The 17,018-nt window shown below is 41.3% G+C and overlaps 2 protein-coding genes across 2 annotated transcripts in view; both read right to left on the bottom strand.

The window, feature by feature from the left end:
- Positions 1-155: 155 nt before the first annotated feature.
- Positions 156-1,517, bottom strand: LOC110179813 (uncharacterized). Its single transcript, XM_020947417.2, has one exon. The coding sequence runs from the start codon at positions 1,006-1,008 to the stop codon at positions 412-414; it is 597 nt and encodes a 198-aa protein (XP_020803076.2). The 5' UTR covers positions 1,009-1,517; the 3' UTR covers positions 156-411.
- Positions 1,518-2,064: 547 nt separating this feature from the next.
- Oct-TyrR (Octopamine-Tyramine receptor) overlaps positions 2,065-17,018 on the bottom strand; it is a 34,935-nt gene continuing 19,981 nt past the window's right edge. The window contains exons 2-3 of the mRNA XM_020947416.2: positions 3,941-5,467; positions 2,065-3,868 (exon numbers count right to left, since the gene is read on the bottom strand). Of these exons, the coding sequence (XP_020803075.1) occupies positions 3,476-3,868; positions 3,941-5,368 (1,821 nt within the window). The 5' untranslated portion in view covers positions 5,369-5,467 and the 3' untranslated portion in view covers positions 2,065-3,475. The remainder of the gene's footprint in view (positions 3,869-3,940; positions 5,468-17,018) is intronic.

Here is a 17,018-nt window from a genome sequence, read left to right as displayed (position 1 = left end):
ATTATGATTAAATACATTTGTATTTTATGGACCATTAAAAGGTACTTTTGGTTCCATGGGTAATTCCCATGGTAATACCCCGGCTTATTCCACACCTGTAATTTCTCCCGCTTGTTACCCTGACTACCTGTCATAAATAATATACAAATGCAATCTTTTGTGTTGATGTTTGAAACATTGAAAGACAATCTTTATTGACCATAAAAATTAATAACTTCTAGTCTGACCTTGGCAGGCAAGCATCTATTATCTGATCAGGGCATGATACACAAAATGTTGCGTACACCCACCCGCTTGGTGGAATGCTGTCTCCACACTTAGGTATATTTAATTCGTATCTTAGTCTAGAACATTGATGGCAGTCTGAGCGAGGGCTCCGTGATTTTGGTATAGTTGTGGTCGCGATGGCCACTAGGTGGGGTCCTGTGAGTTGGACACTCGCGTTGCCCCCGGTGATTGGTTCTCCTTGCCATTGTGTAGGCGGTTGCCGATGGCCATCAGTTCCATGAGATTGGACCGACTGCGCTTGGGCGTGTAGCGCGAGGAGCTGCAGTTCAGGCTGCCATTGGTGGCCTCGCGCGGCGGAGTGTTCAGAAAGACGCCCTCGAAGATGGTCTCTAGACTGTTGGCGCGGCTCAGCGTGGCCCCAGAATCATCGGCGTCGCTGGGCGGGCTGATCTGGGCGTTGATCTCGTGCAAGGGCACGTACTCGGGATTGTTCTGGCGGGTCTCCACCTCCTGGGTACGGGGGAGGAGCAGTTGCTTAGGCGTCTCGATGTCCGAAAGGTTGAGGTCGTCAATCGGCGACGGGGTGCGTCCGTGCGGGGAGAAGGCGCGGATTTCAAAGGTTGGCAGCTCGTCGCAGCTGCCCACGGGAGATGCTTCCTCGCGGTCGAAGGCCAGCGAAAGGTCGGTTTCGCTCTCAAGATCCACGGAGGACATCGAGCACTGTAGTTGATCTCTGCAGCGCTCCTCCGCGCACGTATTTACTGCATCCGAAGTGTCCATTGTCTGGCTCGTTAGGACGGCGCGTCGGCTTCTTATAAACAATCCTTCAGGCCACGGCCTGCCTGCAATCCGTGGCTACCTTCGCGGAAATCTGCGCCCGCAGGTAGACAGAGTCAGGTCACGGTGTTCGACTTCGGGGTTTTTTCTCTTGTTTCTATATATATATAAATTTGTATATATTCGAGTATAGAAACAAACAATTTGAAATCTCAACAATTTTACTATAGTGATGTCAAATTGTCGATGGTTCGATCGATAGTTTGAATTCAGCTACGATGATATCGTACTAAACGGGTCCGATACATAATTTCGTTGCTTAGGAACAATCGGGAAATTAAAACAACAAATTTATTTAAATTTTTATATAACATATCGTTTTAAAGTCGAAGCGTTGGAAAATTGTAATGAAAAACAAAAGCAGTACATATTTAAATGTGAGGTAGAAAATATTTTTGTATTGTTACAATAATAAATAAATTAAATATTCCAATAAATCGATTTAATCTTTAACCAAACGGTTGATTTACGTTTTTTATTTTATTTATAGTCAATGTATTATGCGTCGATACTATCATGATAGTATTGATATATCTAATGATATTTTGATAACTCTATAATGTTTAAATTATTAAACATAATAAAAACCATAGTAATAGTTTCACAGCCATTTAACAAAATAAAAAAAGATATATATATGTATATATATACATACATATACATGTTTAAAAAAATACTAAAGCAAAAGACGGAAACGTATGATTTTAAATTATTTCGCCAAAAAGTATAGTATAGTTTCATGCACTGCTTTCGAGGTTCACAAAATTGTCCACTGCTTTCCGATAAATTCAAATCAATTCCATTAATGCACTGCTTCCTTAATAATAATTCAACACTCGCATTGCTTTTTATACCATTAAAAAATTATTTTTTTGTTATTAAAAAACTTAAATATATAAGAAGAGTTACGGTCGTAAAATGTAATTCCTTAATAAGACCTGTAAGCGAACTTACCCAAAATCTTAATTCAATTTAAATTTAAACAAAGAGCCGAACCAATTTTCCTTCATAACTTTTATTCGAATCTGTCTTTTGTTGGTTTTCGTTTATGCTTAGCTTGCATTTGCTCGTTAAACAAGTTAATTAGTGAAATTATCGTACATCGTCCTTAAAAGTCATAAATTGTGGTATATACGATATAGCAAGTTTATACATCGAATTATAGTACCCCAGTTCGCTAACTCTGTTGCATTCTGCAATTAATGTGCAATTAAACATTTATCTATCTTAAGTAATTTTCGATGCGCAAGCTTTTAGCTGCCCACTCAACACAATTGTTGCTCTGTCATAAAAACAATAAATCGTTAAATTATTTAACAAATAGTTTAAAGCGTATTCGAAAGTATACATTAGGTATAGTAGTTTAGTTTTTCGTTAACCTACAATTAAATTACAATTAAATACAAATCGTTAATGTAATGCCTAGAAAACATATTTCATTTCTTGGAAGTTTGTATTTCGCTTAATTCCTTTACTTTTACATATTTTGAGCGCAGATTTCATTTAACTAACATTTTCTTTGGTTTTTTACCATACGCATAGAGTGAAACACGAAAGTTTTGCCACAAGTCCTGTGCCTAAACATTTAATTTAATTTTATTAAATTCAATTTGATGCGTTTCTCGTTTGGGGTGTCACTTAGCTTTGTTTATAATGAATGTATGGTTATGTATTTGATTAGTATGTAGTTTTGATGATTTCCATTGTGGGCGTGGCCGACGTGAGATTTATTCCACCTTTACTAATTTTATGTATGAGTATTCAACAGCTTACATTTACCTTAGGGGACATTGCAATGCCACTGAAAGATGACATTTTCGTTACGAAAATCCAAATAGAGTCGAACTTCTTCAACTTGAACCTTCCTTACCTAGTAAGTAAGTCGAATCACTTTAATGGCAGTAGACATTCGAAATATATTACTTTAAGTAAGTTCCAAACAGCGAGAAACAGATTGAAAAGTAAAACCTATAAGGTTCAAGGTAATCTTTCCAGCAATCGAAACTAGTATACCTTCAGACATATTATTTATATTACTTAAAGTACAAATTATATTATAATAATTAAGTATAGGGAAGAGGAATAAAATCAACCTACATTATGGGAAAAACTCACTTATTACTGGAAATTGTAAAAAAAGCTTAACGCTTCATAGGTTAGGTGAAAGTGAGAGCTGTAGGTCAGAGCTGCCCACACAGTGCCTAAAGTCCTCGGGTGCACTCTGTGATCAGCTTTGCCTTAGAAGTTCGACAGTGATTTTCATTATAATATTATATCGGATTGGGGATCAATTTTTTCTCATCCGATCATCCACTCTTCATGTTTGGCACACGCTCTGAGTAATGCTCTCCCGCTTGCCCCTTCGCTCCGGCCCCCCGCTCCTGCCCATCCCCAATCTCCCGAATGGGTCTCAGTTAAGGCCCAGGAGCCGCTTGAAGGCCCGCCGGTAGTCCAGGTTGAATATGGTGTAGATGACCGGGTTCAGGCCGGAGTTGATGTAGCCCAGCCATGTGATGAAGTTCTTGAACTTGTTCGTGGGACAGCAGCTCTGGCAGAATGGCAGGATGACGTACATGAGGAAGAAGGGCAGCCAGCAGATGACAAAGACGCCCATGATGATGCCCAGGGTGCGGGCTGCCCGCCGCTCCTTGGACAGCGAGATTTTCTGTTTCTCCTCGATGAACTGGTTAACGCCGCTCGCCTTCTTCTGCAGCGGCGTGGCAGATACGGCTGCGGCGCCCGTCGATGATTGCGGCGGAGTTAGCTTGAGGGAGGTCTGCTCATCCGCTTGGGTGACACATACCTGGAAGCAGGGAGATATATAAAGGGAAATGAGTAAATGAGATAAATTTAAATAAATGTGTTTTTCACACACCTGTATGCAACCTTTGGGATCGCTACCGCTCTCTGTGCTAATCTCGGCATCGGACTTCCCTCCGCCGGAGTGTCCGCCACCGGCGCCACAGCCACCTCCTCCTCCTGCTCCTCCTCCTCCGCCGGCGGGAAGGAGCTGCTGTTCGCCATGGGGTTCGCAGGTGGACGAGATCTGTGACTTTCGTCCGCCCCTGGCCTTGCCGTGCTTGATCGAATCCTTTATCTTGGCGCGCCGCGACTTCTTCACCAGGACAACGACATGCTGCTGCTGCGGATCCCCAGTGCCCTGGGATCCCACCTTGGAGCCGTCCTGCTGCTGAGGCTGGTGTGTCTCACTGCTGATGCTTTCCTGATCGTTCTGGATCATGGGCGTGGTGAAGTGGGCGCGATCACGGCCGCAGCACAGCCAGCTTGCCAGAAGCCGCGACTTGGAACCCGATGCGGATGTGGATGCAGCGGCCGGTGAAGAGTTTGTAATGGGCTCCAGCTCGGCGGACTTTAGGGCGATCGTGTTGAGCTTATTGGCCTTGGCCCGCTCCCGCAGGCGTCGTCTCGTAGCCACGAATATCTCGATGTAGACAATGGTCATGATGGCCAGCGGGATGAAGAAGGAGCCCAGCGAGGAGTAAATCACGTAGCCGCGCTGTGAGGTCAGCTCGCAGGGCGTGGCACTGGTGAACTCGTCCGGCCAGTCGTTCCACCCGATCAGCGGCGGACTGCTGATCAGGAGCGAGAGCAGCCAGACGCCGGAGATGAGCAGCAGGACGCGACCCACGGTTCGCTTCTGGGCGTAGTTGATCGGATCCGTGATCGCCCAATAACGATCCAGGGCGATGGCGCACAGGTTAAGGATGGAACTGGTACAGCAAAGCACATCGCAGGTGAGCCACAGTTTGCACAGGTGGATGCCAAATTCCCACCGACCCAGGATCGAGTAGGCCACATTAAAGGGTAGCACCAGCAGGGCCACCGTGAGATCGGCCACCGCCAGTGACACGATGAAAAAGTTCTGGACGATCCGCAGTGGCTTGTAGGTGAACACGCTCAGGATCACCAAGATGTTCCCAATAATGGTCAGCACGATGATCACGGACAGCACCAAGGCGGTCAGCAGTGCCTCCCATTCCGGCACCGCCAGCTGCAATCCCAGCACGCTGCTGTGCAGCTCCTCCACTTCCCCGACGCACTCTCCGGCATCCTCTAGGTCAGATTCCGCCTGGGCCGTGGTCAGAGCCGCCGCCACGGTGGTAAGACCCTCCACCAGCGATCCGGATATGTTGGCCACCGTCTCCGCCTCGATGCCCGCCGTATCCGTGACGACATCGCTGCCTCCGGATTTCGTACTGCCGACGGCGGCAGCAGCGGTTAAAGCCGCCGCCGCCATCGTTGTGGTGACATTTATGAACAGGATCTGATCTGCCGATGGCATCTTGGCATCGCCACTTGCTCCTTCGGGCCTCGGTTGCGCTCACATGCGTCTCGTCTCGGTTGGCTGGCGGTCGGAATGTGCGGCTTCTCTGGCTTCCGTCTGCGGAGACAAATGGCGTGGAAAACAGGATTAATGTGGCTGCAAAATACCCCAAATGGAGGAGGGAATACCCTCGGGTATTGCGTCCATTATGCATAAATATGGGTGCCTCGACGCTCGCGACGAGGAGGAGCTTGTACAAGGGGTGATAAAATAAAGAAAATCACATGAAGGAAATTAAATCTCAGGCGAAATCAAGGATTACTATTGTGCTTTAAATTTGTAACATCTCACAGATATCAAAAGTTTAAACGATACACTTTAAGGCTAAGGTTTAATAGTTTCTACAACTGTTGTCTTTTTTTAAATCTAAATATTTTATTACTTGTTTCACAATTCCCTAGAAGGTGGGTCAAGCTTGAGGCTCCATGGTGACGAAAGGGGTTTATATCGCGCCGTGTGTCAAGTTTTGTAGGAAGTTGTCGTTGTCCCTTGTCATCGATGGGGAAAACTTTTGCCATCAGGTCACGGAAAATTGTTGGGGTGGTGAGTGGAGCAGAAGGCAATCAGGATCATGTCAAATCCAAATTATTTACAACTTGTCAATAAGCATGCACAAAGGATATTCGAAGGATGAGCAGAAGACTCGATGGCAGCCTCAGAAAATACAAAAAAAAAAGGTCAAGTAGCCTGCTTGGGGCCCAAGAAGGCACGGTACCAAGGTCATTAACAATTTAAATGACAAATCTTGTCGCATTATCTCTGCGTGGGATAAAATATTTAAAAGTAATTAAAAATGTCAAGCCAAAACGGGCCGAAACAGATGGGCCTAAGTAAATTCTTTTCCCGGTTAGCGAGATGGCTTCGAGGATTACTTGGACAATGAACTGCGAGTCCTTTTAGTTGCCTTCCTGGGTCAATACTTCGCACATCCTTCGTACTTCGCCCCTGTCCCATAATCATCGAATAATTGTTGCTCTGCTTTTTCCTCTTTCACTTGACACTTCTATATCCGCTAAGCTCCTGCCAGCTTTGGCCCCTTTCGTCCTTTTGGCCACGCCCATGCCCGATGGCAGTTGAAAGAACATTAATCAAAATAACCCGCTCATAAACTGAACTCTCCAGCAGCGCGGGAGCTCTCCAGGAAGCGGGAAAGGAAGGATCAACTTTGAAGCAAACATTTTCATTCAGCCAAAAATTGTTTCGCGTTTTTTTCTACTCCGCGGGCGGGTGGCTTTGGGCCATGGGCGGAGGTGGTGTTCTGGCAGATTGCTAATGCCCCTGAATCCTACCTTGATTTCCGTCTGCAAATGTAAAGCTTTTAGCCGAGAAGTATTTTCGGTTTCTTGTTTTTTATTTTTGATCATTTTCCTTTTTTTTTTTGCGGGCTCTACAAATAGATGGGGAAAAAGTTTTAAGCGATTTTTAGTTGGTTGGCCAGCCAGATTTTGGACACGATTCGAGTTCAAGGGTGCCCAAAGTGAGCTCCTCAACAAGCAGCCAGCCATGAAGCAACCGTAAAAACTATGGCAATGACTTTAAGGAACAAATAATACTTTAAGCATAATATTTATATAGATATTGGGTTAAATATAATATAATACTATATATCAACCTATTTTAATAAATATTTATTAATTAAGTTACTTTACTTGATAAACAATTATTTATGCACTTTCAGGGTATTATAATTTCAGTCAGCAATTTGTAATGCTTTGAAGGATTCATTTCCGACCCTATATATCATATATATTCTTGATCAGCATCAACAGCCGAAACTATCTAGCTACATATGTCTAACAAAAATCTAATTTCCCCAAAATTTGCAAAATAATTAATGGGGTTACATCGTTAAAATTGACAAAAATAGACTAAACTTTTAATTTTTTTTTTATATAAAAAGGTGTATAAAAAATTGTTAATAAAAACTCACAAAAAAAATTTTCCGAGATTTCTATTCCCGTTGGTAAACTGATTTTCAGTTGAAATCTACGCGACATAATTGAATAACTCGTGGACTGAGGGAAACTTGAGACGAGCGACTGAGACGGGGACTTTGGGCCATTTTCTTTCTCGCCTGTCCTGGCCGCCGGCCGATAAGCTTGTTACAAAGCCTTCCTGATTACGGGACCAGCGCCTAAAAGCAGGCAACGATCCGTGTTCTTGGGCCGGCAAGTGCGAATGAACAGCTTAGGATAGTTGGGAATCCCCTTCGACACAAGTTCGCTGAAATGGGGGAAAGTTTTTTGAACTCGTTATGCAGTCGCCCGCAAAGGAAGCGACCTTGACTCAACGGGTTTCCGCATAAACATATATATTTATGTATATACATACTATATAAGGAGAGCCCGCTTATACATACATATGTTAGGGCCAGCTTTCCATACACATGGACATGTCCTTTTTGGCAAACTTGTCATTAGCATTTGTGTGTTTTTGCATGCGGATTCCCAGTCGAGGCAAAAGTTTGGCAACTTTAGTGGTGACAAAAAAAAAAAGTTATAGATTTTTCTGGGCAAAACCCAATAATAAACTTAAAGTCCTTCTTTTACTTTTGCTTTAAGTAAGTACAGTTTGCTTTGGCTTGGCAAGAGTATTCACACGCCGTTGTTGAGGGCTCAACTCATTTGTTTTCCTCAATTTTTGCGCCGTGTCAGGCTCATTAAATATGCAAGAGTTCCGGCATATCTGCAAGATACACGCATCCTCGGCATCAAGCCCACCCACAGGGCTTTATTTATAGCCCACATTAGGCACTTGGTCGGCTAAAAATACAAAAGGCCAAATCGCCTTTGATGCTGATCAAGTTTGCCACACGGAACGAAAGAGATATGCGTTACTCGTTTCAATAAAATATACTGTATACCGGGGAGCATATGCATCTGGGGGAATTTCTCTTAATTGACAGTGATGGGTGTGTGGGTTAGGACTAGGGATGGTCAATTTATAGATATATTTTTTTTTTATATTTTGAGGGTAAATTTTTAACATTAATATTGAATAATATAGATTAGATTTATAAAACCCCGTACTTTAATTAATAATTCCTTAATAGTAAAGTGAATGGAAACTATTCTCTTCTATCCAGGGATTTACATTTGTATTTTTAAAATTTTACAAGTATTTTGAAAAGGTATTCAATATATTATATATGATTTGATATATGCTATTTAATAGATAAACTAAAATATATTTTGATTAATCTATTTTTTTCGATATGACTCGATATTTATTTTTCAAATCATTTATAACATTTTTTCCCAATATTAAGTACATCCCTAGTCGCAGGAACTTCTTCTGCTTGTTTCATTTCATTTGCATGATTAATGTGGCGTACAATAATTCCAACACTGGCCCATCCGCATCACATTTTTCCCGATTAAATAAACCAGCCCCAAAAGAAAAAAATTACGAAATTCTTAACAAACAAAACGAAGGCATTGAAAATGATTCGCTTTGATTGCTCGGCGAGCTCTTTGAGCTTTGAGAATTTTAAATATTTTACGCGTAATTAAAACGGGTGCAATTGATTGGAAATTATGAAATGTTTTCGTGCCTAAGTAAACATGATTGAGAAAACCCAAAGGGAGGAAGTCTTTGGCTCTGTGTTTTCCCCTCTGATTTTCCACTCCCATTCCCTTGGGGCAATTAAAGGCCGCTGATCTGGCACCGAGTTGACAACTGGCCAGCCAGAAGAGAAGACTTCGTTGCCAATTTTCATTAGAACCACCTGCATTCATTTACTGCTCTAACAGTTTCTTCCATTATCAGGTAATACACCGTTCATAGGGTATATGTTTTTACTAAAAGTATGGGAAAACCAGGATTAAATGTAAATTTACATTTTACTGATCAAATTCAGGTTGGTAATTAGACGGATTGTAAAGGTTTATCTTCATATTTATGTATTTATTTTTGTTGTATATATATTGGTTTCTACGATATTTCTCCCGGTGTACATGCATGAACTGAATTGAACTGAACTAGGCCTAAATGAAAGTTGCCCCCTCCCGTTACCTGTTTCCAATAAAATGCAATCCAAGCCCAGTCGAGTCGAGTTGAGTTGAGTTTGGCTCGGTGAATGGAATGGAAACTGCGGGATATGGGATGTGACCATGCATGCGGCCCCTGGGGCCTTATCCGCACATGGACAGACGCCGGGCACTTTCCACACACACACACACACGCGCGCACACACACACACACATACACACACACAGTATTCATGCAATTTTGCGCTTTTATTACGCAGCTATCGGTGTTGTTTTGGACTAGAAATTGCATTTAGTGGGGCACTCGAGGACTGGGGAACTCGGGCACTTTCGGAGTGGGTAGAAAATATTCAACAATATTAAAAATCAAAACTCAATCCCCTCCGTTTGCTGTGGCTTGAGCTATATATCCACAGACGGACAGGTTGCAAATTTGTTAACGTGTTGATGCGAACTTCTGTTTGACTTTCTGCGGATTTCTTGGGTATCCTCTGCGTTTTTCCGCTTTTCCGGCTTTCCCTGGAATCCTCGGCCTTTGTTGTTGGCTGCTGCACATGCCATCTGGGAAAATACCCTCCTCCCGCTACTCGCTTTCATTCTTATTTTCTTTTATTTCTCTTTTTTTTGTTTGTCAATGACAAGAACAACCCGATGTGTGAGCAAGCGGGAAATCGGAAAAGCTGAGGAAAATGCTCGCCAAATGAGCAGCAGATTGATGAAGCAGAAAATATTCACCGTAAAGTAATGAGCGATGCTCTGCCAACTGGCTGATTGGATGAAAATGATGGCATTCGAAGCCAACAGTGCATCGGATTTCTTTTGTGAAAAGCTAAAGTAAGCCATATGCTTAACTGGGTCTTAATTAAACCATAAATGTATTCCAGCACTTATGAGTCAAGAGAATGTATTACTAAATACCTCTATTGGTTTTTATTTCATTTTAAAGAATGGAATAATTGTTATATCAGTTAGAATTAAAATTAGTCAATAGAATGTATTACTAAATACCTCTATAGGTTATTATTTCAATTTAAAGAATGGAATAATTGTTATATTAATTATTGAATAAAGTCTTCAGAGCCTAGATGTTCTTTGTTCATTCTGTAACCATTATAATCATGCCCCGAATCATTTGACTTTCTATTTTTAAAGTTCTCCCTTTTTAATTAAAAAGTTTCTTAAATGAACATATTAAATTAATTTAAACATTAAGTGTCAACTAGGTCGCCTTTTTCAAACCTAAATTGCTGCAAATTCGATCAATTCCTTGCCGATTTTGTCAATCGCTTGTCGAGGCTTGCTGAAATGTCAGCAATTTGTAAGCGCTCTGGGTGTCCTGTTCCCGGAATATCCGGAAACTGTAATCCAGGAACTGGGGAACCAAGGATGTGGCACGTTTCGGGAAGTTAATGCGGGCCAAGCAATTCGAAAATTGATGCGTACTAGTGCACAATCGCAGCGGCATTGACAGACACAGAAAATAAAAGAGCAAATGGGAGGAATGCCAGTATGTAGGGCGGACAGATGGATGGACACTGGGGGGGAGACTGGGCATACCTGCAACTGATAAACATGAAAATCATCATCATTGGCAAAAAGCAAACCAGCCATGTAAACTGCTAGCCTTGTGCACTCGATGTGTGTGCGAAAATGTGTAGGTGTTTGGCCACGCCCAAGTAAGTACAGTGTAACGTGTATAGAGGAAACTAACAACTGATTAAAAAATCTAGAAATTATACAAATGACTGTTTCATTATGGAATCAAAACATAATACTCGAATATCACTTATACATAAGTGATACAAAAAAATTCCAACATTTTGGAATGCATATTCAGCGCCCGGAAACTACAATCTCAAGTCTACCAAGAATTTCTTTCTTATAAATGCTCAAACTTATGGACATTTCCCTGTATTGTATACATTCGCGCTGCCTACATACACACAGAGCTGTCAGTCAGTCAAAAGTTGCACTCGAATGCACATTTTGTGCCATGCGAATCGAACGCTGGCCCGAGACTCGTCGAATATCGGATGCTGTGGACGTAACGTAACGTAACGGAGGGGTAAGGGTAAGGGTAAGGGGGCTTCCCCGAAGGATGCGATGGCGAGATGCCCTGACAGCGGACCGAGAGAGTTGCAAATGGAAATGCATTTTCCGCTGGCACACGTCCAATGTGGGTGAGCTTCCACTGCAGATTGCTGCTGCTACTGCTCCGCCAAGTGCTGGCCGGCGATTGGGGACTGTTGAAATATTTGTAGGGTTCTTGCATATTTAAGCCTGATGAGCGTGTGCTTAGCATGTTTTGGATGTCTAGCACTTACATATTTCGAGTTCACTTGCCATTTTGCTCCGTTTATTTTTCTGGCTTAATGGTAAGTAGAAATCTTGTTGTAAAAAATGTACACCCATCGAATCGAAATTGTTGAGAGCTCTCCCATAGAGGTTGGTTACTATAAAGATGAAATATTATATTGCTGAAATATTCCATAGTTGAGCGTACTTGAACCCTTGACTACATAGGGGAAAGAGGAAAGAAATATCACAAAAATTTATAATTATACATAATATTAAGTATACGCAATAATAACAATAAGTGCTGAAAAAGATGTTATTTTAGAAATGCAAATAAGACTTGAAATAAGTAAATAAATAAAAATAAAGTAAATAAATGAAAATAAAGAAAACTACGTGTTGCGTATACGTAATATTACGTATACGTTAGAGGAATAAGGTTCATGCATGAACTCCCCTTTGAAATAAATGGTATTAGCTCAGAAAGAACTCAAACTAATTTCTATTAACATATTTTCTCAAATTGAAATAAATAAATAAAAATACTGCGTATACGTAATATTACGTATACGTTATATTAGTAAGATCCATGTGAGAACTCCCCTCAGAAATGAATTGTAAGTTCTCAGAGCGAACTTAGACTAATTTCTATTAACACATTTTCTCAAATAAAAATTAAAATAAATAAATAAATACAACAATACTAAGTGTTGCGTATACGTAATATTACGTATACGTTATATCAATAAAGTTCATGAGAGACCTCCTTTTTAGAAATAATAGGTATTAACAGAGGAAACTCAAAATAATAAAACTAAAAATTAAAATAAGTACATAAATAAAAGAAAACTAAGTGCTGCGTATACGTAATATTACGTATACGTTATATCAATAAAGTTCATAAGGAAACTCCTCTTAGAAATTAATTGTAAGTATTAGCTTAGAGTGAACTCAAACTAATTAGTATATTTTCTCACATAAAAATCAAATTAAATAAATAAAAGAAAACTAAGTGTTGCGTATACGTAATATTACGTATACGTTATATCAATAAAGTTCAAGTGAGAACTCCTTTCAGAAATTAATTGTAAGTATTAGCTTAGAGCGAACTCAAACTAATTTCCATTAACAATTTCCTCAGGCTTTGATGTGTTTCACACTTTTAAATCGACTCAACATGTGTTTGTTTTTTGGGGTGGTGGCGACCGGCGGGCGTTTGTTTGACTTCCTGTTTCCATTAATTCCCATTTAGCTGACCCTGAAAGTTTTGTGTTTTTGTTTTGCTTTAGCATTGGCTTATGCCAAATATGTTGAACTATTCATGAATTGATTTCCCTTTTTTGTTTGTCCACTCGCACAGTGGGCGTGGGCGGTCGAATCGATTTGTAAAACTAATTAAGGATATCATCTTTCTGGGCCGAGTTGTATGTGTGTGTGTGTTTGTAAGCCTGTTGTCGCTACCAATTAGCTAAGAGCCAAGAGCTCTCTACTGGCTATTTGTCTTTAGCTTTTGGCCGGGCCCAAGCTAAAGTGGCCGATATGCGAAAGTGAACAGTGCGCTTTGTGTTTAGTTTTCATGCAGGGATGTGTGTGGCTCCAATTGATTTGATTTGATTTGATTGATTTGCTTTCCTCTGTCTCGCACACGTTGGCCTTTCTCTCTCTCTTATTTTTTTTTTGCCACACTCGACCATTTGCCACTTTTGATTTTTCGCCCAAAACAATTGAGAATGCCCACAGCGGGGGGCATTTTTTTTCATTCTTTCTTAAATTGGTATGCAATCGGTTTTGTTTTGTTTTGTTTTGATCGAAGTGGGTTCTGTGGGGTTCTGTTTGCCTGTCTGTCGATTGTGTGTTGTGGAGTGGTCATGGAATTTCAAATTGCGTTCGAGTGGGCTGCTTGAAAACCTTTTTTTTTGATTGCAATTTAGCCGAGATTTGATTTGTTATACAGCTTCAGCAGCAGTAGCAGTTGGTTAACTAAACCGATGGCCAATCAACCTGAGGCCCTGATTTGTATCATATCTGTGGGTCAATATCCCCATAGTTTTCTTTGCCTCGGTCGCCCCCCTCAATTGAGTTCCCATATCTGTATGTATGTATATTGACTGCACACATCTGCCATGAGAGATTTTCTTAGCCATTCGGCCAGCTGTTGCCGCCGCTCTTCACTTAATTAAACATTTCCGTTTAAACAATAGACTCGGCCACTCACCCTCGTCTTCAAGAGGAGAACAATTTCGATATATTGCTTATGGCAGTGCCAGATTAGCGCCCCATTGCGTCTGTGGTCCCCTTACCAAAAGAAGGACGAGACCAACATGTAATAAGCTTTGTTATGGCCAAGTTTCTGCTGACCAACATTCGAGCCCGGGGAGCCTGGGACGACCCTTTTCATACTCTGCTGAACCCGTTGCGTACGTGTTGAGAGGTTTGATTGAAATGCTATGGCCGATCGATGCAGCCATAAAAACTAAAAGGACATCGGCGTCCCACCATACGAAACCTCATTTGTAGGCAAAGTGCCCAACCACTGGGTCAAAGTGGCGACATTCAGTCTGCACTCGAAGAAACGGGGGCGAAAGTATGTTATCATTTTTGTAGAGTGTAGGTTTTCATGGAAGAGAAAATAATGTAATAAATATTAATTTTATACACTTTCTGACAGTGTGTGATTCAGCAGTATATTCCTAAGATGAGTGCAATTGTTAGAAGCACAGAGCAAAACAAAGCACATATCCGAGGAAAAAACTAAGCAGACGTCTCTCCCATTTCTATAAAAGCTTCCACGCTCGACGCTCAATAAACCGAGACTGTTTATGGACTCTGGCATTGATTGGGGGACATGTCTGGATCTTGGGATCCGGGCTCTTGGCAATCGCAATCGAAAATCCTAATGCGACTTGATTCGTTTCGATTATATTTTTATTTTCTGATTGCGATTCGATGGCTGCAAATGTGGCGTAAAAAGTAACCGAATTAACGCTTAAGAAGTTTCCCATTTAGACCCCTCATCATGTCACGGTATTGCGATGGAACGTGGATTGGAATTGAGATGGCTTTCTCCCATACCTATACCTATACCTATGACCATCTCCATCCCCATACCATCATGAATAAATGCATCTGAATCAAAAAGGCAGTGGAGACGTTTTGTTTTTCCCAATTTTCCCTTTGTCCCCGCTGGCTTGCTTTAAAATTCATTGCATTGCCATGCAATCTAGTCGATAGTTGATGATGCCTCATCAATATGGGGCCAGAAAGCAGAAAGCTAGAGTCCGGAGCATCCGTTGGAGCAAAACTGGAGGCAACTGGCATCCCCGCAGTGCCAGCTTTGACATTGAGCGTATTTGTCAGGCACACAGAGCCGTCGGAGGATGAGATCCCGCCCAACAATTCCCCAATTGATAGTCAACTTGCCCAGAGTTCCAGAGGGAAAGAAAGGAGAGGGAGGGCTCCTCGCTACGTGCCTGGCAGTGGAAAACTCTTTGCCTTTGACGCTGACTGCATGCGACAAAATTTACTTGCTCGCATTTATTACATGCAATTTGGTGGCCCAGTGGTGTTGCCTTATGTTGTTTACCCAGCCAACTACATGCCGCCCGTTTTCCGGGAAAAGCGTGAGTGGGGGTGAGAGATGTGATAACTTTGTCGGGTTAGGCGAAGGGGAAAGCAAATAGTCGAGTCCAGGCGATCCGTCAATTGCATTTTCCGACCGTCCCTCCACTTGGTTCGAAGCTGGAAAAGTGTTAAGGAAGTTTTACAGCAAAGTTTTGTGGTAGGTTTGGCTTTTTTCTATATAGAGTAAATTAAGTAATCGATGATTTACTTGGACACTGAGTTTAAAAACAAGTATACGCACGATTGGCACCTTAATTTTGAAATCAGATTTTTGTTATAGAAAAAACGGAAATAAAAACAGTTAAGGCAGGATTACGCCTGTAGCTTTACTTTTAATTTCAGCTGACCTTTGATGATGATAAGCTCAATACAATTTCCCTAGATATAATTCCAGGAAAAATAGACAACCCATTAAGGTAATCTAAGCAAATATATCAAAGTGTCAGAGCTGCAATAATATTGCTCATTTGACAGCTGTCAAAGGCATGATGGATTAACCATATATGTTTCGACCAAGCCAAGATAGCGGCGCTGAATGATAATGCCAAACAAGGGGATTAGGCCGAAAGCCGTGGCATTTCCTATAATTTCCCGGTATCTGAGATAATCTGTGTGATTCACTTTGCAGGAATAGTAATCAGTGCCCTGGCCAGGCGGCCGAGTGTTTTGCCGTTTTTGAAATAAATGTCACATAAATATAGCGCTTTCAGATAAATCCCATTTGTCAGAGGTTTCTTCGTGGACCATAAATTTTCTCCTGCACAGCAATTGACCGGCTATATTTTTACTGTCATATTTTGTACTTTCGCTAGCCGTGACAGGGACATGGCCTATAAATCACATTTGGCAGCAGCCCATCCACTCCACACTCACTCTGTCACTCGCCGCGGCCATTAGAAGTTTGTCGATGCCCCTATATCCTAACATTCATACATACATATATTCCATTTTATTTTGTGGGTGGCATACAACCAGAGTCACTGCCATGCACTCACACAAATCACTTGAAATATTATAGTGCTTTGGACAATTTGTATGCATCAAATGCAAATATATGTGGAAACGAACGCGTGCATGATGTATATTACACAATCTGCCGTTCCAATTGTTGTTTATTATGTGTTCCTCTGGCACTGGGTTCCCTGACCCTCTCTCTTCTGGCAACTGCACATGTCCAACTTATTTTTTATTTGGCCAAACTTTTCCCTTGGGCCCAATGCCGAGCAGCTGCAGGTGTCGTCGCAATTGAACATCAAGGAGCCAAGAGCAGGTGTACGTGTGCCAGGTAAGAAAATATAAACAAAGAGTCAAGTACCACAACGAGTGCTGAGGGAGTGAGTATTACTATTATTATTATATTTTTATATAATCTTAAATACAAATTTAAAGCGAATATCAGCTCATCTATTGAATTGTGTTTTTAATCCATTTGGAATCTAGAGCTTATCTGAATTGACTTTCAGTTGCTTTTCTATTGTTATTTTGATTTATTTATTAAATAAATAATAAGAAAAGTATATTTCCAAATGGCTGATATTTATTGAAAATATAAATGGCTTCTAGTTTTGCACTCTGCATAATTAATTATAGTTTTAAATAGTTTAAGCTGACTGAAGAATTTAGATATGGTTGGAATTTAAAGGGAATTAAATTCGACATTTTATTTATGGCATTTTGTAGGGTATATATTGAATTCTTGTTTA

The sequence above is a fragment of the Drosophila serrata genome, unplaced genomic scaffold, assembly GCF_035046125.1.
Source record: "Drosophila serrata isolate PLE 108 unplaced genomic scaffold, ASM3504612v1 contig_272, whole genome shotgun sequence".
NCBI classification, from domain to species: domain Eukaryota; kingdom Metazoa; phylum Arthropoda; class Insecta; order Diptera; family Drosophilidae; genus Drosophila; species Drosophila serrata.
This window is presented reverse-complemented; position numbering and strand designations above follow the sequence as displayed.